The sequence below is a fragment of the Pelodiscus sinensis genome, chromosome 3, assembly GCF_052426305.1.
Source record: "Pelodiscus sinensis isolate ZL-2025 chromosome 3, ASM5242630v1, whole genome shotgun sequence".
Lineage (NCBI taxonomy): Eukaryota > Metazoa > Chordata > Testudines > Trionychidae > Pelodiscus > Pelodiscus sinensis.
The window spans coordinates 96,636,130-96,662,441 of NC_143054.1; the positions used below are offsets into that span (position 1 = coordinate 96,636,130).

Genomic DNA, 26,312 nt, shown 5'->3' on the forward strand with positions numbered 1-26,312 from the left:
CTCATCTTGAATACTTTGTACAGATGTACCTTATCTTAAAAAAGATATATTGGCATTGGAAAATGTTCAGAAAAGGGCAACAAAATGATTAGGGGTTTGGAATGGGACCCATATGAAGAGAGATTAAAAAGACTTGGACTTTTCATCTTAGAAAAGAGGAGACTAAGGGGGAATATGATAAAGGTCTATAAAATCATGACTGGTATGGAAAAAGTAAATAAGTAAAAGTTATTTACTTATTCCCACAATAAAAGAAATAGGGGTCACCAAATGAAATTAATAGGCAGCAGGTTTAAAACAAAGGGAAGTTTTTCTTCACTCAGCGCATATACAACCTGTGGAACTCCTTGAGGGTATGTCTACACTACAAAATTAATTTGAACTAACAGCCGTTAGTTCAAATTAACTTTAATAGCATCTATACATACAAACCGCTAGTTCGAATTTAATTCAAATTTAATTCGAACTAGCGGAGCGCTTAATTTGAACTAAGTAAACCTCATTCTACAAGGACTAACGCCTAGTTCAAATTAAGTAGTTCGAATTAAGGGCTGTGTAGCCACTTAATTCAAAATAGTTGGAGGCTAGCCCTTCCCAGGTTGCCCTGGTAGCCACTCTGGGCCAAACCAGGGAATCTTTTCTGCCCCCCTCTCGGCCCCAGAGCCCTTAAAGGGGCACGGTCTGGCTACAGTGCTCGTGCCAGTTGCAAGCCTGCCAGCACTCAGCCAGCAGACCCTGCACCTGGCACAGTGTGAGCCAGCCACCTGCTGCCACCCAGCCCTCCGCCTCTTCCCAGGACTAGGCTGGTGGCTCCCAGAAGCCTGCCCGGGTCCGCAAGAGGCGGGCGCCTGCCTGGTCCAGTGTGGAGATCATAGACCTCATCGAGGTTTGGAGGGAGGCCTCCAACATCCACGACCTCCACACTAGGCACAGGAATGCAGCCATCTAGGGCAGGATAACTGCCATCCTGGCCACCAAAGGCCACATGTGAACCCAGGAGCAGGTGTGCATGAAAATCAAGTTGGTCCAGTGAGACCCCCGACCCTGAGCTTAGAACATAAGGACATAAGAACGGCCGTACTTGGTCAGACCAAAGGTGCATCTATCCTAGTAGCCTGTCTGCTGACAGTGGCCAGCACCAGGTACCCTGACCAAGCGATTTGTCTCGTTCCATCCACCTCCAGCCTTCCACAAACAGAGGCCAGGGACACCGTTCCTACCCCCTGGCTAATAACATTCCATGGGCCCAACCTCCATGAATGTATCTAACTTCTCTTTAAACTCTGTTCTAGTTCTAGCCTTCACAGCCTGCTGCAGCAAGGAGTTCCACAGGTTGACTATGTGCTGTGTGAAGAAGAACTTTCGCTTATTAGTTTTAAACCTGCTGTCCATTCATTTCATTTGGTGTCCTCTGGTCCTTCTATCATGGGAAATAATGAAGAACTTTTCTTTATTCACCCTCTCCACACCACTCATGCTTTTATAGACCTCTATCATATCCCCCCTTAGTCTCCTCTTTTATAAGCTGAAAAGTCCCAGTCTCTTTAGCTTCTCTTCATATAGGACCTCTTCCAAACCCCTGATCATTGTAGTTGCCCTTTTCATAACTCTTTCCAATGCCAAAATATCTTTTTTGTGGAGAGGAGACATCTGTACACATTACTGAAGATATGGCATACCATAGTTTTATACATCCCCTCCTCCTTCTTCCTCTAGCTTCCCCCTTCCAGCTCCCTCCTCCCAGGTTTCCTCCTCCTCTCTTCCACCCTCTCTCTTCCCCTCTCCCACCTCCTTTTCCCAATCTCCCCAGAGGTTAATTCCCCCTCCCTCCAGTTTTGTTAAATAACGAGAGTTTCTATTTTTGAACACATGTCCTTTATTTTTTACATCAGGAAGGGGGGCTAGGGAGGGGTAAGTGGAAGGAGGCTAGGGAGGAATGGGGCACAAGCCCCTGATGGAGAGGACTGGGGTAGCTCTGTGGGCTCCTCATGGTGGAAGCTCTTCTGCAGGGCCTCCTGGATCCTGACAGCCCCCCGATTGACCCCCTGAATTGCAGTCTGTGGCAAGTGCAGCCGGGCTGATGGCTGAGTGTTGTGATGTGCCGAGTGTGGGCGCTCAGGGCACTCCAAGCCAGGACTGCTTTGCTGTCCCTCATCGAGGTAGACAAGCAAGCAGGGAACCCTGAGAACTGTCTGTCCGGGGTGGGGGTCCGGTCCCTTTAGCACAGCCCTCGGCTAGCCTGAGGCAGCATCTCCACACTCTAAGTCCTAACCTGATGCCCTGCCGGCACTGGTTCTAGCCATCCTTAACTTCGGTTCAGGGTCCGCTCAATGTGGACATGCTAGTTTGAATTAGCAAAACACTAATTTGAATTAGTTTTTAGATCTAGAAGCACTAATTCGAATTAGCTTAGTTCGAATTAACTCATTCAAATTGTTCATTCGAATTAGTGCTGTAGTGTAGACATACCCGCTGCCAGAGGATGCAATGAAGGCTAGAACTTTAACAGGATTCAAAAAGGAGCTAGATAGATTCATGGAGATTAGATCCATCAATGGCTATTAGCCAGGATGGATAGGAATGGTATCCCTAGCCTCTGTTTCTCTGGATATGGGTGACAGGGGAGGGATCATGTGAGGATTACCTATTGTGATCCTTCCCTCTGGGGCATCTGGTATTGGCAGACAGGATACTGGGCAAGATGGACGTTTGGGCTGACCCAGTATGGCCGTTCTTATGTTCTTAACAGCAGTGGAACAAAGATGCTAGATGGAAACTAAACAGATAATCAGATCAACACTATTGTGGACTTTGCAGAAAATGATCCCAAAGTACCAGCAGTATCTTGTAGTTTATCAATGATTGGAAACATTCATTTTATTGGGGCTGTATGGTTGTGGGGGGCTAGTTAACTCTCTCCTGGCATTTCCGTCCAGCAGCCCTTCCAGGAGTTCTCAAATTTGATCATACATACAGAAATACAGTTTTATATGAAAATATGACATCAAGTTTTCCTAGTGCACTAAGGTTTCCAGGGGGAACATATTCAGGAAATCAAGTGCATTTTGTCTGTAATGTAGTCTTCAGTTGACTTTGATACAGACTTTTATAGTAAGTAGAGTAAAATAAATCAGAAAACAAGAATTAATGCAGGTTAATTGCATCATCTAATGGAGAATCAAATAAGAATTCATTAGGAACAAATAAGCTGAAAATGTGTTTTGTTTCATTGTTAGCTATGAAACAAATATGTAAACATGTGGATAACTTTTCCTATGTGAGCAGTCCCATCAAAATCAGTCACCCACAGATTCAAAGTAACACTCACCCAGGCGAGGTGTCTGCCTCTTTGGCAATAACAAAATTGTTAATTACCATTTTCAGTAGCATTTGGCATATAAGCTAAGGCAACTTTGTCTAGACAACAGAATATTAAAGGCTACTAATACAGCTTGTTTTTTTTTTCTCATTATATAATTTAAACAGCACTATAAAGCAAAATTATTTTAAAAATTGCTTTTGGTCTTTGCTAGTCCATCCTGATGTTTCCAGACAATTTCATGAACTATTTTTATAAACATGAGTCAGAGGGCAGTGGAAGAACTTCTGTCTATTTACTTTTACATTTACATATTAGTTCCTCTCCTCCCTTGGGAACTTGACATCTGGGAAATAATTGACTTTAGTCACGTTTTCAGCTGAATGGGGAAAGGATACACATTTTTAGCCTAGCCAATACAGCAGTGGTCACCAACCAGTAGATCGGGATCTACCAGTAGATCTTGGAGCCTCTGACAGGTGATACTAACTGGTTTGGTCAGGAATCCATCAAGCTCTGGCACTTCAGTTGCCCCTTCACCCGCTGTCATGCTGCTCCTGCCCTCTGCCTTGGAGCTGCCCCCTTCGGACCCTCCCGTTTGCTATGCAGCCAACCAGTAGATCGGAATCTACTGGATCTACAGGATCACCCATATTCAGGGTGGGGGAGTGAGAAGAGGGGCACTGATGTCAGGGTGTTCCCCCTCCCCCCCACTTCTGTACTTTATCTCCACACAGAGAGAAGGGGCTGGAGGGAGATTGGCAATGTAAATCTCTGTCACTTTCACACAGTGTGTGTGTCTCTGTCATTCTCACACACACTGTCCTTCACTCTCATCTCCCAACCCAACATATAGGTGGGGGATTGTTGTTACATCTCTTACAGCTTGCAAAGTTTGTTACTTTGGGCTTTTTACTGGTCTGTGCATTTCATACTTTTCATTCCTCTCTTACGCTTAAATTTAATTTTTTGAGTAGTTAGTCCTAAAATAGCTAATCTGTCATGGCTAGATTAATTATCCTTACTGTAATTACTGCTCCTGGAAGTGGCTGGCATGTCCCTGCAGTCCCTGAGAAAGGCAGAGCAGGGGGTTTCCACACGCTGTCCTTGCCTGCCGACACCACTCCTGCAGCTCCTATTGATCAATAACAGGGAGCCGTGGCCAGTAGAAGCTGTGGGCTCAGTGCCTGTAGATGAGAGGCAGCACATGGCACCATGGAACCATTGCTGTACATGCCAGCTGCTTTCAGGTGTGGTGCAGGGCCAGGGCAGGAGGAAGCCTGCCTTAACCCCACTGATCCACCACCTGGAAACAGTCTCATTTAAATGGTGCCCAGCTAAAGCTCGCTTCCTAAAATCCTGTACCACCCCTGAACTTCTTTCTGTACCCAGCCTCCTGCCTAGTCATGAGTTCCCCTGCACACAAACTCCTTCCCAGAGCTTGCACCTTGAAACCCCTCCAGGACCCCAATCCCTCACCCTGGGCTAAACCTGGAGCCCCTTCCACACTCCAAACTCTTTGATCCAAGACCAGAGCCTGCATCTCAAAGCCTTACCCGAGTCTGGTGAAAGCAAATGAGATTCGGGGAGGAAGGGGGGAAAGAGTGAGCAGGGTGAGGCCTCTGAGAAGAGGTGAAACAGGGCAAGGCCTCAAAGAAGAGGCAGGAAGGAAGAGGGGCAAGGGTATTTGGGTTTGAGGTAGATCTTATATTGCACTTAAATAATCGCCACTTCATTTAAATTTAAATGGCTTTGTGGGGTAAACCTTATCCCACAAAGCATCCCAAGGAGGTCGACAAATGCCTTTGATGTTGACCGCGGAGCGTCTAGACTACTGTGCTAAGCCGGCAAACAGCTGATTGATTAGCTCAGCGCGGCAGCCATTTAAATTTAAATGAAGCAGTGATTATTTAAATCACCACTTCATTTTCCTATGCCTGGTAGCCTAATCTACATGCCTCTGACGACAGAGGCATGTAGTCTAGACATACCCTTGGGCCAGTATGGAACTGTATTGATGTCTGTAGGGCCTACATGTTGGTAAGCCAGGTGATAGCACATATTTTTTCAGATAATTAATTTGACTATTGGTATCGCTTTTCCTTTGTGCAGCCTATTACTGAAGTGTAGCGTTTTTAAATCCTATTTATTTTCTACAGGTGTCAAAATCAGCTATTTTAATTAATGCCAAACATTTAAAAGAGAGGCAAGTAATCACAATTCAGGGAATTACAGTTATCACAGTGGAGGTTGTTTTAGTTCTTTGTCTAGAATTTTTACTTCTGTTTAGCTGAATTTCCATTTACCAAGTCCACATCTATGTAGATATTCCATGCAAAACTTCCCATGAATTTTTCATCTTGTGCCACCTTTGCTTAATCCCATCTTTTGTTGAAGGTGTTGCTGTGCTTCATCATTTTCTCATTGCAAATGGCCTTTTAGATTGATAATCCTTTGCAAATATGTATGTTTACTGAATTATGACAGATGTGTACTGACATTTTCTACAGATAGCTTACTTAAACATAATCATTCACTCTGTATTGTAAGGAAATAATCAGTGAAAAGTAATAGATGAGAGCAATTTGCAATAACGATGGATGAATAAGGCATTTTTATTTTGTTACCATAATATTCAACCAAGCAAGGCTCTCTTTTTTTTAACTGAAAATCACCCCTGGATTAATTTGTTATAACCTTGACACATTATTGATTTTCAGGAAATAGACTAGCAGTAGAGAAGTGTGTTTGGAATAGTTTACCTAATATGATATATCTAAATGCTTTTCGAAACCATGGGTAGAAAAACCCATATATTAAGGGATTACAGGTAGAGTTAAAATATCCACACCATGTAAAAGCATCAAACAACATTGCAGGAGTAGAGAAATTTAAAAATGGGTCAATTAAGACTGTGAAGAAACATGGAAGCCAACATACTAGAAAGACCCCCATGACTATACTCAGAGTTTTAGCAGCCTTCCTATCTTTATTCTTCAAAAGTTGATTTGGCTTTTCATCATTTGCATATTTAGGAATGTTGCTCATAACAAGTGCATGCTTTTTGGATACTACAAAAATTTTGACATAAATTCCTATCATTACACAGCCAGGAATGAAGAAGCCAAGTGTAAACAAAATTGTTCCCCATAATTTATTAAACATAACCGGACAGGAGTTAGAGCATGCAACTAAAATCTCATAGCCCTCTATTCCTGAAGCATATGCTTCTGAGAAAACCACCCCAAAAGCAAAGGCAGCTGGTACTGCCCAACAAACTGCTACCATTCGCTTTATCACAGAGATGGTTATTTTGCTAGAATAATGCAGTGGATAACAGATAGCATAAAATCGATCAACAGCAATGGAACAAAGATGGAAGATGGAAACTAAACAAAGCATTAGATCAAAACTATAGTGGACTTTGCAGAAAGTGATTCCAAAGTACCAGCAGTTCTCCACAGATCTGACCATGCTGTAGGGCATAATGGTGAATCCCAGAAAAAAGTCTGCGACAGCCATGGATAGGATCAGGAAGTTGGTTGGAGTGTGAAGCTGTTTGAAATAGGAGATTGAAATGATTATGGCAAGATTCCCAAAGATGGTGATGAAGATGGCTCCAGTCATGGATAAATACATTGCACCTCGAACACCTGATGATCTGAATCCTTCAGGGCATGATCCATTTCCAAATTCAGAGCAATCAATCAAGTCTTTGGAGATATTGTGAAAAGCCATAATCCTTTATCAGATATTTTCCTATTAAAATAGACAATGTGCAGTTTTAATATTTATGCATTTCTAATGGACTTCAACTCCTAGCAGAGAGTATAACAAACTTAGCTGGAAGTAATCATTAAAATTGTTTAAACTTATCGGTGAAATTCTGGTTCCATTGAAATCAAACACAAAACTCTCATTGATTTCAGTGGGGCCAGGTCGCTAAAGTAACTTTCATGGGTTGACTCTGGAATCTGTGCGAATCATTTAAAAATGTTAAAAGTTCATATTTTTTCAGATAATTAATTTGACTATTGGAATCACTTTTCCTTTGTGCAGCCTATTACTGAAGTGCAGCGTTTTTAAATCCTATTTATTTTCTACAGGTGTCAAAATCAGCTATTTTAAGTAATGCCAAACATTTAAAAGAGAGGCAGGGAATCACAATTCAGGGAATTACAGTTATCACAGTGGAGGTTGTTTTAGTTCTTTGTCTAGAATTTTTACTTCTGTTTAGCTGAATTTCCATTTTTTTTTTCATTCTTTGAGTCACTTTGTAAGAAAAATTCTCCCACGTGAACTATTTCTTCTCCTAGGCTCCCACTGCACAGAAGTGATAATGGTTTTCCTCAAATCACAGTCTGAGAGCTGCTATTAAAAAAAAAAAAAAAAGACTATTACAGAGTAAGCCTGTTCAGTAAGGGAATTTTTGTGCCCAGTTCACAATTCCCAAGTGTCCTTTGAGAAGTCAGATAATGAGTTACACTCCACAAATACTGCTTTTACAATGTCACAAATCCACAACTCCACTCTCTGCCTTTTAGCTATTCTTGCTGATGCTAAGCTCGCAGGCTGTGGATGATAATGTACCCACCATGAACATTCGTTACTAAAAACAAAACCAAGAAAGCATATGACGACAAATATTCCTACCTTTATTTTCTCCTCAAGTGCACCAGTTTTGAACTATTGTAACTCTACTGATTGAAATAGGGTCACTTTTCATTTACTCTGGTATAAGTGAGAGGTGACTCAAACCCAGTGAATCAGCCATTTCAAAACAGAACTTAAAATAAAATGTACGTAATTACTTAAAGTTTATGTTCACTCTTATTTACACTGTTAGTCAGCTTTCAGCTTCATCTCTGGAGAAATCTGGAGACTGTTAACCAAACAAATGCTGAGAGATATAAATACAGTATCTGTCCACCACCTGCAAAGGGCTAATATTATTATAATAATATATCAATCCTTTCTTTAAAAAAACCCCACAGCATGTTGGGTTTTTTCCACTGCAGATATGTGCTTATGTAGCATGAGAAGGCAAATTCTATTTTTTCCCTCTGTAGTGTCTGATCCAAATCCCATGGAAATGAAGGAAAATCTCCCTTTGATTTCAACAAGAGAGAGATTAAGTCCTTAATTTTCTTTGTGAAAACACAGCCTCGCCTTTTCTCTCCGTCTGCATGCTCTACTGGAGATCACCCTATATTATAAAAAAAATAGAAGCAGAGAGAGAGAGATCATATCTATGCTAAGTCAACCCATACGTAAAGAAGCATGTGATGTGAGGAACAGCTCAAGCCGACAGTTTCTGTCCCCACAGATATTGTTTTAAAAGTAAGAAAAGATAAACATGTGAGCTATGCAAGATTTAAAATAAATACTATAGTGTCACACATCTTTATCCTGCCCCTACCTGCATCAGGCTAGATCTCAACCATCTCTATATTCTTGAAGGATTTTTTTTTCTATCATCTTCTAGCTTTTGTGAACTATTCATGTTGAATGTGAAAGGTAGAGCTCATTGGCACCTTTGACCAGAATAACCAGGAAATGCAGGTTACTGAACTTATATGGCATTAGTCAGGTCCCAAGAGGATTTGAGCCAGATGGTTCGTTAGGAAGTTGCTGCTACAAGAGGTAAATGAAGCCAGATCCCCTGAAGAGATTGTTCTAGCCTCAGGAACAGGAACAATATCTGTGCCTGCCTCACAGACACACTCACCTATGAGAGTTGTTTTAATTATTTGGAATAGATGAAAGCCAGCATGGAAGGTAGAAAAGTGATGGAGGAAAAGCTGAGGAGTCAAGAGGAGACAGCACAATCTCTTCCTATTGTAGAGGATAATCACTTGTATCTTTGGGATAGCTGAGTAATTACCAGTCTTTTAGGGTGTGTCTAGACTACATGTCTCCGTCGACGGAGCCATGTAAAGTAGTTTACCCATCATAGTCAATGAAGCGGGGATTTAAATAATCCCCGCTTCATTAAAATAAAAATGGCTGCCACACTGTGCTGACAATCAGCGCGGCAGTCTAGACATGGATTGGTCGACAAGGGAAGCCCTTGTCGACCGCTCCCTTATGCCTCATGAAACAAGGTTTACAGGAGCGGTCGACAAAGGCTTCCCTTGTCAACCAATCCGCGTCTAGACTGCCGCGCTGTGCTGGATCAGCTGATTGTTGGCACAGCGTGGCAGACATTTTTATTTTATTGAAGTGGGGATTATTTCAATCCCTGTTTCATTGACTATGTCGGGTAAACTACTTTACCTGGCTCCGTTGATGGGGCCATGTAGTCTAGACACACCCTTAGGGTAATAACAAACCTGACAAAATTACTTTCTTGCCATTTTGAATTAGATTTAATTTTCCTCTCACTTTTCCCACCATCTCTCCCATTATATTTAGTCTGAAGGCTACTGCTACACAAGAGTCCATAAAGACACCATCCACAGGAAAATCCCAATGTATTTTTGTCATGAAATGGTGGCGGTGGAGCGATGGAACTGACCAGTCAGAGACTGACACAAAATATCATAAGAAAGGGGAGAAAAAGGAAAAAGGTAAAAATATTATTACAGAAAGGGGAGAAAAAGGTAAAATTTATCATTCTGTGGGGAAAATACTGGTGTTTATGCAATATTAAAGTCAACACCTCAAGTACTACGGAAATGGACGGTTCTAGTTAAGCATTCAGACTTAACTCTACCCCCTCCTAGCCATGCCTTGAAATCCCAAGGAATACATATAAAGATTCTTATAGAACCATGTCAGGAGCATGAAGGCCATTCCTCAGTGTGGCTAGATGCAGAGCAAGGAGGAAGCAAGGCCCAGGTCCACCTACTACCCAAGGCCCCAGCCCAGGTACCCCCTGGTGGCAGCTTTGTCCTGCTCTCCCCCTCTTCTGAATCCTGTTCTTTGGCCCACTTCCCCAGTGACTCTGTATCCTCCTGGCCCTTATATCAAGGCCTACAGCCTGATAGGTATCAAGCTGGAGCCTCTCTAGCTCTGCTCCCCTTAGCCTGCCCAGCACTGCTCTATTCTAAATACTTCTCTGAGAACCAGTCCTGCACCCTCCCTGGTGAGGTCCTAACTGCCCACTGCTCTGCTGTACTTATAGCCAGAGCTGCCCCAGCAAGCTGTCTTCTAACTGGTTTCATACAAACCTCTCCCTGATTATCTAGGGCTCCTTGGAGGCTCTCTTACCCTGCTTTAATCCCTTCCCAGCAAGAGCAGGGCAGCTGCTCTACTACACCATACAATATAATTTTAGTGGCAGCCTTTTCATGAGAACTACATGCTCCACTGAATAGCGCAAGGCACCAGCTTCATTATGCCCAAACATTTTCTCCATCAAGTATGCAATTTACTTAGTTGAGTATGAGATGATAGTATCTTTATTAAGACATTGAAGATGTTTGTTTTATCAATAGCACTTTTGAATTATACAAGTGCAATACCATAATCACTTTTCTTTCTGGTAATTTTTTTTACTTGATTCCTCAGTGTAAATGTCAAACATGAGGTAGAGTTTGTCATAGGTTCAGTATTTTCTCTGTAGCATCATAATGAAGGGTTCAGCCAAATCTCAGCAAGTGTTAACAGTTTCTGGTTTATTGAGAGTTTGTCCCTCAACATAGCATCTATGATTGCTAGAATGAAAGGCTTTTGCTGATATAAGGTACTGGTCACATTGCCAGTAAGTGCTGGCTTAGAAGACTGCAAGACATGCATTAGTTTGCTTTTTGGATGGCACATATGCATTGCTCCATCAAATTTGAGCAGCAGTCATGGTACCATAGAAAACTCAACTTTTCCTAAAGTTTCAGATCAACTTCATGCTGAGATCTGGACAGGACCAGAAGTTAAGCAATTAATAACTTTTCTGCAGTTAGCACTCCTTCAATTTGTAGTAATCTGTGACGTTAAAAATGTATCAGGTGTCATGCTGTGAGCATTAACTGATAAAAGAGTGCTGTCAGTGGAGGGCTAAAATTCAACATTGTGGCTGTATCTAGACTACATGCCTCTGTCGGCAGAGGCATGTAGTTTAGACACATAGGCAAAGGCAAATGAAGCCGCGATTTAAATGATCACGGCTTCATTTACATTTACATGGCTGTTGCGCTGAGCCGACAAACAGCTGAAAAGCTGTTTGTCGGCTTGCGTGCTAGTCTGGACGTTCCCCCTGTCGACATCAAAGCCCTTTGTCGGCAGCCCCATTATTCCTCGTGGAATGAGGTTTACCGGGGCTGCCAACAAAGGGCTTTGATGTCGACAGGGGGAACGTCCAGACTAGCGCATGAGCCGACAAACAGCTGGTCAGCTGTTTGTCGGCTCAGCGCGGCAGCCATGTAAATGTAAATGAAGCCGCGATCATTTAAATCACGGCTTCATTTGCCTTTGCTGAACAAACAAATCTACATGCCTCTGCCGACAGAGGCATGTAGTTTAGACGTTCCCAGAGAGGGCTGCATGTTTGACATGCATATGTTAAATTATTTAAAACATGCTGAGTTTCAAATATTTTCTCAAATGTATAGCTACATAATTGTTCTGGGATTATCACAATTGGTATCATTATGTTCTCTGGAGAAAGGGCTTTTGAATGATACCCAATTCAACACATATCCTATGCTGCTATATCAGCAAACCTGCCACTAATCAGAGGACCTGGAGCTGAGAGCCAGGGTGGGCAGCGAGTCCCCCTGCCAGGTTGCAGAGGACGATACTGCTGAAATTATGTTTTGTAGATTTTGCAACTCAAATGACAACTGAAGTCCATTAACTTGTCCATAGAATTACATGCTCTCCCACGTGACAGTCTTCAAACTTGGCTTGGCTTTTAAGTTTTAGTGAGATCTAGTGGACAGGCCAATTTAAAGAAAATCATTCCACTAATTTTAAAGTGAAAAACATTTTAATGAGCTCACATGTAGGAAAACTGCACTAAAGATAAACAAGGAAATGTTTTCCAACATTATGTTGGAAAAATACATAAAAATCATAAGAATTATCTGACACTAGCCCATGCTAACTCCAAAGAACAAGTCAAAGCAAAATTTGTGCACTGGGAATTAGTTATCTTAGAAAGCTGTCAGCTATTATGGAGACAAAATTCCTGAACTTGTTCAGACATATTTGGAAATTTCTTCTTAAACAAATAAAAGCCTCATACATATCACTTTTTAGTCAAAACAAAAATGTTAAATATCCATCAATATGGAAAACTGTTGTGATTGTATTCTGTATTTGAGTTACAAACAATAAAGAAATAATTTTAAAAACTGGTTAAACCTATTGCACTTTGAATAAATGTTATCTGTGAGCAACATGTGCCTAAAGAATTTGTTCCCCATTCAGCATGGAATGGCAAAGAGAGATAGACTGCTTATTTCAGTGTTATGAAGAAATTTAAAGATGAAAAATTTTAACAGTCAGAACATGGGAAGTTATATGCATGGAGTGAAATAAATTAAGTATAAAACAGAATTTCAATTGACAGAACAGAAAATATCCCAAACGTAGTTACTGTGGATTAATCATAAGGTAGGAACTGCAGGCATTGTAGTGCTTAAGGAAATAATTATGTGTAGTAATTACTTCCTCCCCTGATATAGTTTACTGCTTAATAACCTTCATTATTTCTAAATCATTTCACCCTTGTGGTACCTTGTTTACATGTTACTCTTAATAATTGTTCAGCGAGAACTATACTGATTACTGAGTAGAAATTAAATCATAGAAATATGAGACCATAAGAACTGTCAATCTGGACTCACCAATGGTCCATCTAGCCCATTACTCTGTCATCCAACATTGGCCATCACCAGATGCTTCAGAAAGAATGAACAGAACACAGTTATCATGTGATCCATCCTTTCATCCTGTCCCAACTTTTGGCAGTCTGAGTTTTAAGAATACTCAGTGTGTGAGGTTGCATCCCTAACTATTGTGACTAACAGGTATCGATGGACCCATGTTCCATGAACTTCTTTAATTTTTTAAGCCAGTTTTAATTTTGGCCATTACAATGTTCCCTGGCAATGAGTTCCACCTATTGTTATAATTATAAACAAGAGTTGTTCCAAGAACACTATATGTTGTCGAAACTCACTCCCTTCCTTATGCTGTTTTATTGACACAGAAATTAAGGAAAATGCCATATAAAAAGCAGCTCAAATCTTCTCTCTCCCACTTGGCTGCTCCAAGAATTCCTCCTTATGCACTACTCAGCCCACATCCTTCATCCTCTTCATCTAAAGAGCCACTCCATCTGCCTTCATATCTACATGGGGTACCAAGCAACTTATTTCAAGGAACTGTCAACCACCTAATCTTTTCCTAGTAAGATCAATATCTACTAGCAAATACTGCCAGCCAATTACAATGATATAAAGTTCTATATTTATAAGAACACACATGAATTCAGTGCTCATGAAAGGTGCTATAGTAACTCGTCTAGATATTGAAGTCACTATTTATAGATATCGAACAAGTACAGCATAGCAGCAGTACTGCAGGTATCTCTGTGCTACCCACTATTGTTCTTCACTTCTGTCCTGCAGAACATTATTAAGCCCAGTGATTTTTTTGTTTAAAAAAAAGTTGCCGGTACTCCAGGAGAAAAGTTGTTGAGCTCTGACTGGAGGTGCTGGTACTGCATCGGAGGTGCCAGTACTGCATACCAGGCAGTACCATCACAAAAAAAGCACTGATTAAGCCTATGTTTATACTGCACAACTATCCTTGGTGGCTGGCACCTAGGTATGAGCATCTGCACAGCAAAGCACAACCCACATTACTATGTTTCTGCCCTCCCCTATGTGTGTCTGGGGAAAAGGGACATATTCCCTGATTCTTTAAGCAGAGAGACTCTGGGAGTCTTTTCCAATCATCTGGGAAAGAACTATCCTGTCCTTTGGGAGGAGGCGGGGAATTATGGAAAAAGTTTTGGAGGACTATCAGCATTTGAGTGATATTTTCCTGCATCCTCCTCTGCAAGAAGGTTCCAGCCCAAGTGAAAGCAAAGGGTAGGCGCTAAGTAAGTTACCTCAGGCTTACAGCAGATCTACTCCTGGGTCACAGATTTTTTTTCTGTGGACTCAGGCTAAACTTCAGGGAAGAACCAGAGCTAATTATTCAGTGAAAATATACTAAGCTCATGGCCAATTCAGTTCTTGATCTCTCCACTGTATCTATTACTAAGTATGTGTGTGTGATCAGCCTCTACAAGCCGCCAGGCAAGATGAGGGAGGGCAGTCTCTGTACTCCCGGAAGGGGTGGAGCCATTATCACTGCCCAGAATGTGGCATGTCCCTCCTCCCGCCCTTAGCACTGCTGCAGCACACAGCACAGTGTGGCACTCAGGCAGTGATTTAAAGGGCCCAAGACTCTGGACACTGACGCTGCTAATCGCCGGGTCCTGGGGCAATAGCCCCGTTTCTTCTCCCTGGTCAGTGGGCCTGTGTGTGATTTTGTGCTGTGGACAATTTTTGGCAAGAATTGGATTGAGACCTCACATTCATTTTATGAAGGCCACTTTACATTCATCACCTAGAAATATTTTGGCTCCATATTGACTTAGGCTGCATTTACACCGGCAGCCTGGACATGAAAAACTCTATTAAAAATCCCACTCAGCCAAGGAACTGCCAACAAATCTGATTAATGCAGGACTAAGAGCAGGATTGGATGTATATTAATTTCAGGGTTTAGGCCCAGGAACTAAAAAATATTTGGGTACCTAATTCTTTTGGAAATCATTGTGAGTTAGGTACCTAAATACCTTTGAGAACCTGGCGCATTGGGCCTGATTCAAGAAAACAACCCTATTCAGAAAAGCAGTTAAGCACCACAGTGATGAGTGTTAAAAAAGTCTTCAAATAGATAATTGCAAATCAAGGCTTTCTGCTAATAAAATAAACACAGCCAGGTTTGCTAATATTTAGTGTTTTCTAATCCTGTTTTTCTTGTTATCAGTTGGCTACAGTTTGTTATCTGTGTGGAGGATGAAATAAGGTGTGATTTGTATGTGCCCTTACCTTTTAAAATATCCTAATTTGGTAGGAATCAGTTCTGGGTCAGTCTCCATTCACTATCTTCATCGACTATTTAGATTAGCGGTTACCAACTGGACTGGTGCGGGGCCACGAACCCACTAGCTGCTGGACCATGGCGACTGCGGGGGCTGGGTCTGAAATGCATATTTGATGGACCGGCAACATTTTATTTGCATATTTACATATTCATTATTTTAATAATGAATATGCAAATGTGCGAATATAAATGTTGCCGGTCTGCTAAAATTTTGTGGATGGGTTTGGCAGTCCACAGTATAAAAAAAAGTTGGACATCACTGATTTAGATAATGACATAAAGAGCACACACAAAGTTTGTGGATGATACCAACCTGGGAAGGGTTGCAAGTGCTTTGGAAAATAGAATTCATACTCAAAATGATCTGGACAAAATGGAGAAATAGTCTGAGGTAAACAGAATGAAATTAAATAAGAAAAAATGCAAAGCATTCCACTTAGGAAGGAACAATCAATTGCACACAATGACTGGCTAGAAAGGAATACTGTGGAAAGGGATCTGGGAGTCATAGTGGATCATGAGATAAACAGGAGTCAACAGTGTAACTCTTGCAAAAAATATATATAATTCTGGGATGTATTAGCAGGAGTGCTGAAAGAAAGACACAAGAAGTAATTCTTTTCTACTTTATGCTGATTAGGCCTCAACTGGAATATTGTGTCTAGTTCTGGACATCACATTTCAGGAAATATGTGGACAAATTGTAGACAGTCCAGAGAAGAGCAACAAAAATGATTAAAGGTCTAGAATGCATGACCTATGAAGGAAGTTTGAAAAAATTAGGTTTGTTCAGTGTGGAAAAGAGAAGACAGAGAGAGGACAAACATAATTATTTTCTAAGTACATAAAAGTTTGTTACAAGGAGAAAAAAATGTTCTCTTTAACATCTTATGATTGGGAAAGAAGCAATGGACTTAAATTTCAACAAGAGAAGTTTGAGTTGGACATTAGGTAAAACTTCCTGACAGGGAGGTTAAGCACTACAATAAATTACCTAGGGGAGGTCATGAAATCTCTCATTGGAGATGTTTAAGAGCAGGTTAGACAAACATCTATCAGGGAAGATCCATTCCAGATAATTCTTGGTCCTGCCATGGATACAGTGGACTGGATTAGATGACCTCTTGAGGTCCCATCTGATCCTACAATTCTATCATTCTGTTTCCTATTGCTATAGAGGCAGGGGATGCATTTGGAAGCAACACATGTTTCTCCAGGTATACAGCAGGCCCCAGCCTAACAGGTAGGGGCTTGGTTCATAGAATAGCAATCACTTGAGGCTCATGAATTTACCATGTTTTTATAGTAAGATTTCCTTCAGTTTCACTCTTATGCAGAGATAGGGACAATCCTGTCTTCTCTTGGTCTGCACCCAGGAACTAGATTTGGATCCAAGTTCATAGCTGGGAATTTCTGTTTATTAGTAGGGCTGTCAAATGATTAAAAATTTAACTGTGATTAATTGCATGATTAATCACGTGTGCTGCCCCTTTGAAACGCAGCGGTGGCTTTTCAAAGGGGCAGCACCGCAGCATTTCAAGGGGCAGCGCAACGTGGAGCTGGGGACCAGATGGAGTCCCCGGCTGATCCCCGGCTCCGCATTGCAAAGCCCTTTTGAAGTGCTGCTTCAGTGCTTCAAAAGCGCTTTGCAAAAGCGGAGCCAGGGATCAGCCGGGGACTCCAGCTGATCCCTGGCTCTGCTTGCGCTGCCCCTTTGAAGTGCCAGAGCAGCACTTCAAAGGGGCAACACAGCATTAATGCCTGCGATTAAAGGATTTTAAGGTTTAAAGGATTAACGCATTAATCCTGTCCTGCGTTAATCGCTGGCATTAATGCAGGTCAATTGACAGCCCTAGTTATTAGGATAAGTCAACCCACATACATTCACCAAGTCGGAGATGGCTGGGCGCAGGTCGAGTGCACGCGTTCACTGTATCCAGGTCTAGGATTTGGATTTGCCTCATGACGGGCATTTCCATTCAGATATGCTGTTCTGATTGGGGGGGACTGCTTTAGACTTGGGGAGAGTTGGTTCATAACAGATTCTGCCATTAAGCCAATTCCCACCGATGCACCTGACATTGCTGTGTGTTCCAGCCATGCCTCTTGGGCAAGAACAGGATTCACTTGCTTTTCTTCTAGCCTCTTCTGTTCAGACTTGATGTGCTGCTGCTGTAATACTTCAGTCGTAAAGTTGTACTGATGCTGTTGTGTGTTTGCTTTTTATCATAACTGTTAAATACTCTGTGGTGGGCTATAATTCTGTCTCAGGTTTCTGGAAATACATAAAGCACAAAAATCCAAATTACAGACTTTGGATCAAGGGGAACTTTGCCATTAACATTACCAGCAGCAGACTGGACCCAGTTATATGGAATAACATAAAATGAACAAACAGGTTTAACCAGAGAAAATACTTTCTTAATGTCAAGCCAGGAATAATTGCCAAAAGTTTTCACAGAAGTTAAAACCTGAGCTCATCCATTGGAGACACATTTGTTTTGAAAGAGGCAGTCATTTGGGAAGTGTTTAATAGGGTCAGAAACTCAATGTGTTGATCAGAAAGTTAACAATGCCCTTAGCACTTCATTTACACGATGACACTTTGAAGGTGCACTTGCTTACATTCTGCTCCACTGACCACAATTTATAATCCAATCTGACAAAAGCACAAGGCATTTTTCTCACTTCCAATTTGCCAAATGTTTGGGTTTAAATAGACACCAGGGGACCTCATTAACATACCTTGTTTTGTAGGGTTTCATCATCACTTGCAATAACTGGCAGTGATTAGGACTAATGAAAGTAAATAGTACTGGACTTCATTAAAGTAGCTGTGCCTCCCAGGACCACACAGTCTGTAAACAGAAAGGAACAAGGCACTTTGGGAAACTACAAACTTTAGCTAATCAGACACAGGAGAAAAGTTATTTCTGAAACTCTCAGTTGTGCCATGTACAAACCAATTTGTTTTATAGCCATAAATTACTAAGAACTTGAAAATCTCCCTTCTAAGTTTGGTGAAGGCCAAATACCTATTTGCTAGTAGTTTTTGTGTGAAGGCTCCCCTTCTGCTGAGAATTATCATTCACAAACTGCTGGAGCTTTTACCAGGGCCAGCTGTTACTGTTCCAGCTATTGCTCTGTTGCTGAACTAGTTGGCATGAGGGTGTTGTTCTGTCGCAGGCGTGGTTGCAAATTAATGATGGTACTGTCACATTAACACTGTCTGAGATGTTAGATTCACAGTTTATGATGATTTAGTACAGCAATTTAGGAGAGTGGTTCTTTTGTTCTAGTTTTATTTGCTACCCTACTGAGGTGCTCCACAATATGCCTTTGGTGCTTGGAGGAAGCCAGAATCATGCACCCTCTCTCTATCATTCCACTCCCCATAAAGCAGCAATTGGGGATATTCAGCTAAAATTCCATTAATGGGTTAAACTTTCATCTCCTTGAATAGCTGTCCAAAATCAAACTTTACCAACTGATCCAATAAGCATGTGCTCTAAGGATCAGTTGGTGACACAAAGGACCCTCAAAATGAAGTTTTAATTTTGGGCAGTTATTCAAGGATTTGAAAGGATAACCCATTAATGATGATTATTATATATTCCTTATATAGGTCAATTATATATGCATATGTGTTACTTAGAACATGTCTCCAACATATGCACACATTCCTCAGGGGGCCTTTCTTGCTTACATAACTCATTCACCTTAACATTCACGTCTTTAAAGTATGCCATGGTAGTTCTGGCCTTATGGCTTAGCTCAGAGTGGCTGACTTCATTGCTTGGTGATTAGCTGTAGATGATGGCTTTCAGGGAACTGTTTCCAGAAGACTTTTTCAGCCCTCTATATTTTTAAAAGATCCCACTGATAGAATCATAGAATCATAGAATAATAGGACTGGAAGGGACCTCAAGAGGTCATCGAGTCCAGCCCCCCGCCCTCAAGGCAGGACCACGCTCCGTCTACACCATCCCTGACAGATGTCTATCTAACCTGTTCTTAAATATCTCCAGAGAGGGAGATTCCACCACCTCCCTTGGCAATTTATTCCAATATTTGACCACCCTGACAGTTAGGAATTTTTTCCTAATGTCCAATCTAAACCTCCCCTGCTGCACTTTAAGCCCATTACTCCTTGTCCTGTCCTCAGAAACCAAGAGGAACAAATTTTCTCCTTCCTCCTTGTGACACCCTTTTAGATATTTGAAAACCGCTATCATGTCCCCCCTTAATCTTCTTTTTTCCAAACTAAACAAGCCCAGTTCATGAAGCCTGGCTTCATAGATCATGTTCTCCAGACCTTTAATCATTCTTGTCGCTCTTCTCTGTACCCTTTCCAATTTCTCCACATCTTTCTTGAAATGTGGCGCCCAGAACTGGACACAGTACTCCAGCTGAGGCCTAACTAGTGCAGAGTAGAGCGGCAGAATGACTTCACGAGTTTTGCTTACAACACACCTGTTGATACAACCTAGAATCATATTTGCTTTTTTTGCAACAGCATCACACTGTTGACTCATATTCAACTTGTGGTCCACTATGACGCCTAGATCCCTTTCCGCCGTGCTCCTTCCTAGACAGTCGCTTCCCATCTTGTATGTATGGAACTGATTGTTCCTTCCTACGTGGAGCACTTTGCATTTCTCTTTATTAAACCTCATCCTGTTTACCTCTGACCATTTCTCTAACTCGCTAAGGTCATTTTGAATTATGTCCCTATCCTCCAAAGAAGTCGCAACCCCACCCAGTTTGGTATCATCTGCAAACTTAATAAGCGTACTCTCTATCCCAATATCTACATCATTGATGAATGTTTCCACTGTGCCCTTACATAGGGAAGTATGGTGACATAATGGGTACGTCTAAACTACATGGCTCCGTCGACGGAGCCATGTAGATTTCTTTATTTGGCAAAGGGAAATGAAGCCGCGATTTAAATAATCGCGGCTTCATTTAAATTTACATGGCTGCCGCGCTGAGCCGACAAACAGCTGATCAGCTGTTTGTCGGCTCAGAGCACTAGTCTGGACGCTCCCCTGTTGAAATGAAAGCCTTTTATCGACATCCCCTGTAAACCTCATCCTACGAGGCAAAAGGGGGATGTCGATAAAAGGCTTTCAGGTCAGCACGGAGCGTCCAGACTAGCGCGCTGAGCCAACAAACAGCTGATCAGCTGTTTGTCGGCTCAGCGTGGCAGCCATGTAAATTTAAATGAAGCCACGATTATTTAAATCACGGCTTCATTTCCCTTTGTCTATCTGTCTAATCTACATGCCTTCATCGACGGAGGCATGTAGTCTAGACACACCAAATGAGTCCTCTTTCTTCTCTACTTTGGTTACCTATATCTCAGGTAGCAACTCAAGGAGGGAACAGTTGTCAAAGGCTCAGTACAGTCATTACTGCGCAAGAAGTGGGTGGCCTGAGATAAGGAGCTTCCCCTCGCTCCTCCAGCCTCTCCACTGTGTCAGCCAACTTATCTGATCCATCAGAGAGAGAGACATAAGTTGCACCAAAAAAGGCTGTACAAAACTCAGTTAATGTATCTGTTGTTAGTTACTTTCTTAAGTAATTTATAAATGCATGGAGTGCAATGAAATAGTCATAGTATCATTGGTGATAAAAAACGTTCAACAACACACTTGGCCAGCCTCAATATAAATCAGTAATTGTTTATTTTAAATTAGTTTGGGAAAAATACAGATTTACAAGATGTTAGCTTAACAATAATAGAGTAAAAGAGAAAACAGGAAGCATTGATAGTTTGGTCTGGTGAAAAGTAGCATCGTTTTAATTTCCTACTGAAACATGAATAGGCAGCTTGCATTCTCCTTGTGCTAGGCGCTGTACAAAACACAGAGTAAAAGACAAAATGCAACACATGGCATACATTTGCCTATCCATGTCAGCACAGGACCCAATGTAATATTCATTTACTACTGTGCATAGCTCTTACTGTAGAGTCTATCTCCACTGGCTGCTCTCAAGAATCATTTTGCCCAGTAGTAAATATTATACCTGGTAGTGTTTGCAAAATTAGGCCTGAGATATTATTTCTTTTTCAGTTTAGGTACATCAACTCAGCAGCGCATACCTCAAAGCAAGCTGTGCAATTTGAGCTACAATTGCATAGCTTATTTTTAAATAGCTTATTTCAAAATTTGGGGCTGTCTACCTAGTGCTAATTTCAAAAGAAATCACTATTCCGGTGTCTTCATTAATCCTCATGCAACAAGGTTTACAGGATGCCAGAATAAGAAGCCCATTATTTTGAATGTATTTCAAAGTAACGGGCATGCTGTTAAGAGGTGCAGAACGCTATTTCAGGATAACGGATGTTATCCTGAAATAGTGCCACTGTGTAGACGTACCCTTTGGTAGCAGGTAATTAATTTTAACATATCAATCTCTTACTTTAAAAGTCAACAAAAAGTGTCTTAATCAACAATTTTTGTTGACATTTGTTAAAATAACAATATACCCTAACTAAAATGTTCAGCCATCGTACATTTTACATTGTTCATCTTACATGACAGAATAGTCTTATCGGCCTGCAACTGGTAGAGGATATTGGCCAATACAATTTGCAATGGTTTTCAGATACTAGTCCCTAGGTCAGGACTGCTCAACATACGGCCCGCGGGCCGCATGCAGCCCACAGGGTCTCATTGTGCAGCCCATGATGACTATGGGCACCGCGGCCCCATCCGATCCGCCAGCCGGGTGGAGGAGCAGAGCGCCTTCGGGGAGAGGGAAGTGCAGCGATTCTCGCCACCGGGCTGCCTGCGTACAGCTCCGGGATGAGGAGGAGGGGTGCAAGCCAGAGGGAGGGACACCAGCAGACGCCAGGACACTGACGTGACGTGGCGTCGTGACATCACGGCCGGCAACTGCCGGATTCAAAAACGCTCTGGCAGCCCCGCAAACTGGAAGGAAGAAGCCAGGTAGGGGAGGGGAAAGGGCTTGTGCAGAGGGGAGGGTGACAGGTCAGGAGAAAAGGGAAGGCACCAACGGGCAGGGTGCAGGAGAGACAAATGCCAGGGGGCCAAGTGGAGACAATGAGGAAAAGGGCAGGAGGGGAGGTGTCAGTGGGAGGGGGGACAAGGTGATGCTGGGAGAGGAGAGGGTAAGGGCACTGGGAGTTGTATGTTGTGCAGGCCTGATTTAACTGAAAAATTCTTAATAAAGTATCACCCCCTCCCCCGAACCTATCCTTGCGGCCTGCAGCTGTTTTCTTTGGAGTAATATGGCCCTCACCGCTTTCCGAGTTGTGCAGGCCCGCTCTATGTATTAAGTGTTGTTTCCGAGTTCTGTTTGCTGAAGTTCTGCTTCTGATACTGTTCAGATCCCATTTACAATTAGAATCTTAAATTATCACATAAGAAATATTAAGCTATATTAGAAGGGATCAGAGCTTTATGATAAGAGCTATACTCTTTCATCTTTGGGTCATTGGTGGAAATTCAAAAGACAAGCCCTTTGTTGCTTCGCTCAGAGGGTTGTAGATTCATTCAAACCTCCATTCAACAATGAAATCTGTTGTGTGTTTTCTTTCTTAATACATGAGAGACAGGCCTTCCTAAAGATAACAGTGCTTAGAGTAGTAGAATTAAATGATTTCTCCATTCAAAGTGATGCAATGTCCTTTCAAATTGCAAGTTCCCTCTTTACTTTTGTGTATTGTACAGAGCTGAGCACATTGTAAGTACTAAATCAATCATTAATAATAATAACCAAAGCACTGAGTCTAATTAGGTGCAATTTCTATGTTGTACTGAGACAAGGTTTAAGGTATCACAGTTTGCAACCTGAAACAGACTGGAAAAGCGGGTAAACAAACAGCTGATGATTCCCTCTCTTTTCCTGTTATCTTTGTAAGCCCAATCTCCAACCAATTGCTAAATGTAGCAAGTCCAAACATTCTAAGTATGTTATTCTAAAATTAATCGAGTTCTGGAAGAGTCCTGTTGGAAAACTTTACCAAACAGAATCAGCTTTAGTGCTTTGCGAAACCACATGTAAAAAAATGCATACACTAATGGGTTAAATGTAGAATTCAAGTAACCAAACCACACCAATGCATCAATGAGGATAGGTGGTGTGGAGTAGTTCAGAAAGGGGTCAGTGGCAGTACAGAAGAAAAATGGAGACCAGCATATGAGAAAAACACCCATCACTACGCCTAATGTCTTTGCAGCTTTCCTTTCTCTGCTTCGAGAAATGTGATGCTTCATTTCAAATCTGATCTGTGTTTGACTAGTTGCATCTTTAATGGATCTTGCCTGCCTCTTGGCTATAGCATATATTTTCCCATAGACGCACAACATAACAAATCCAGGGATGTAGAATGAAATCATGGAGGCCACCACACCTGAAGTTCCACTGAAAAAGACAAAACAGCCTCCAACGCAGTGGATGTGATTATAGAAAATCTCTTCTGCTCCTTTTAAATTTAGCTCCAGAAAGATCATCCCAAAAGCAAAAATAGCAGGGATGGTCCAACTGATGACGATCATGATGACTATGATGTAAATATTGATCTTAGATTTGTATCTCAGTGGATCACACACAGCATAGTAGCGATCAACAGAAATGAAGGAAAGATGGAAAATGGAGGCTGTGCTCAGCATAATGTCTATGCTAGTGTGGATTTTGCAGAAGAGTTCTCCAAAGTACCAGCAGTGCTCAACAGACCTCACCATACTATAAGGCATGATGAAGCACCCCAATAAGAAGTCAACAGTAGACATGGAAAGGATCAAAAAATTTGTAGGTGTATGGAGCTGCTTGAAGTGCACTATTGAGATGATAACAGTCAGATTTCCAGCCAATGTGGCCAGGATGATGCACATCATGAAGATATACATGGAAATACGTATATTGCTTGACCAGCTGCTTTTTATGCAGGAACTATTGACAGATTCACAAAACTGCATCCTTCCTGAGATCTCAACCCCACTTAAGTACATTGTCATCTCAGTCTGCGGGATGTTGCACAGGCAACTTTTGTCACAGTGCTGAAATACATTTAGAGTTGTTTATTGTTTTTCTTGGTGTTCATCCAAGCCACAATAACTGCAGAGAGAGAGAGAGAGAGAGAAAAGAAAATCATAAAACATATTGCATCTACCAGAGCCTCTAGGAAATTCATTTTCCTTAATTCATTAAAGTCATAGAGCAGATTAAACTAGCTTTGAAACAGAATTACATTTCTATCATTAGATATTTCTGAACTGAGACTGATTCATGGCCCAATTAATGCAGCAGCACACCTGTGGGTCTTCTTTATCCACCAGCCACCCGTAGGCTATGTCTATGCTCACAGCTTCTTGCGCAAGTATGGCCGTTCTTGCGCAAGAATCTGCCAGTGTAGACATAGCCATACTGTGAGTAGCAGAAACTACACAGAGCTACCTCAGGGAAGGTAAGTTTGACAAGATATAGATCCCTCTGTGCAGCAGTAGGGAGACAGGATATATCCCCCAGATTTTTTAATGGCTTTTTTAAAGGTGTATCTTTCTTTCAAAAGTTCAAGAGCATCCAGTAGTATTCACATTCCCCTGAAAACTCTTTGTTTTAGATTCTGCAACCCCACTTGGCCACAGCTTCTTGCAGATATAAATCAAAGCCTTAAAAGTCAAAGTGGACAGAACAGACATACAGATGGTAACATCTGGCAAGTAAAAGGAAATTTCCATTAACTCAGGGAAGATTCCTATTAACAACAAAAACCCTGAGATATTCATCTAGTAAATGTCACTTAATCCACAGTCACATCTTCCCTCTGACCATCAATCCTATTCTCCCTCTCTGACTGCCGGGCATGAAGTACTTTGATTGGTTGCTATGCTGATGCCAGTTCCCAAGACTCTTGTCTTTCCATCTGGTTATGATCAGGGATGGGAACAAGGATAATAGAATCATGGCTTATTTGGTCTTGAAAGCAGTCTGGACAACTTCGGGGCATATGGGTTTCTGCCCGTCTCCCATTTCTTTCTGAGTCTTTGGCCTCTCTGGAACAAGCAACTCAACAACATCACCTGGGTTTTAGATGCACAGTTCCTCATCAGGGTCATTACCTGCTTCAGTGTCATTATAGCTTAGGTGAAAGATCCTGGTACCATCTTCTATTTTTCTGAACTATTGCATCATGACGCACAAGTATTATGCAAAGCTCTTTGCCTACATGTTTTCTTCATAGGTTGCTAACTCTTAAGGTCCATCTTTTTTAAAGGGTTTGTATCAGCCCCTGGCACCTTACTGAGTGCTCAGGGTATGTCTACACTGCCACCCTAGTTCGAACTAGGGTGGCTAATGTAGGCATTTGAAATTGCAAATGAAGCCCAGGATTTAAATATCCCGGGCTTCCTTTGCATCTTGCTGGGCGCCACCATTTTTAAATCCCCCTTAGTGTGGACTCCATGCCCGTGGCTACACGCGGCATGGAGTAGGTAGTGCTCTAATTCGAACTACCGGTACACCTTGTGGAACCACCGGTACACCTAATTTGAACTACCTACTCCGTGCCGCGTGTAGCTGCGGGCACGGAGTCCGCACTGAGGGGGATTTAAAAATGGCGGCACCCGGCAAGATTCAAATGAAGCCCAGGATATTTAAATCCCAGGCTTCATTTGCAACTTCGAATGCCCACATTAGCCACCCTAGTTTGAACTAGGGTGGCAGTGTAGATATACCCTCAGAGAATAAATGTATCTGTGTTTGTGGAGAAGGCTATAGTGTGGAAAGGATAATGTGGCCTAATGAATAAGAACACTTTCCAGCACTTCCACTGGCCTGCTGAGGAACCCTGGATAAGTCACTTCCCTCAGTTTTCCTGTCTGTAAAATGGGAATGATCCTGACAGCCTTTGCAA

General features: G+C 41.9%; 2 protein-coding genes and 1 long non-coding RNA gene across 3 annotated transcripts in view; 1 reads left to right on the plus strand and 2 right to left on the minus strand.

Annotated features, from left to right (window-relative positions):
- LOC142827630 (uncharacterized) overlaps nucleotides 1-26,312 on the plus strand; it is a 64,259-nt gene that overhangs the window by 3,170 nt on the left and 34,777 nt on the right. The window contains exon 2 of the long non-coding RNA XR_012902328.2: nucleotides 9,734-9,888. This is a non-coding gene — a long non-coding RNA (uncharacterized LOC142827630). The remainder of the gene's footprint in view (nucleotides 1-9,733; nucleotides 9,889-26,312) is intronic.
- Nucleotides 6,026-7,057, minus strand: LOC102452349 (trace amine-associated receptor 2). Its single transcript, XM_006136278.5, has one exon. It carries the CDS (start codon nucleotides 7,055-7,057, stop codon nucleotides 6,026-6,028), a length of 1,032 nt encoding a protein of 343 aa, XP_006136340.4.
- On the minus strand, nucleotides 21,125-24,508 carry LOC102445702 (trace amine-associated receptor 1). The gene has a single exon (XM_006136250.5). The coding sequence runs from the start codon at nucleotides 24,412-24,414 to the stop codon at nucleotides 23,371-23,373; it is 1,044 nt and encodes a 347-aa protein (XP_006136312.4). The 5' UTR covers nucleotides 24,415-24,508; the 3' UTR covers nucleotides 21,125-23,370.

Coding starts and splice junctions, on each gene's coding strand:
- LOC102452349 (XM_006136278.5), bottom strand. CDS start 7,057: ATGGCTTTTCACAATATCTCCAAAGACTTGATTGATTGCTCTGAATTT.
- LOC102445702 (XM_006136250.5), bottom strand. CDS start 24,414: ATGACAATGTACTTAAGTGGGGTTGAGATCTCAGGAAGGATGCAGTTT.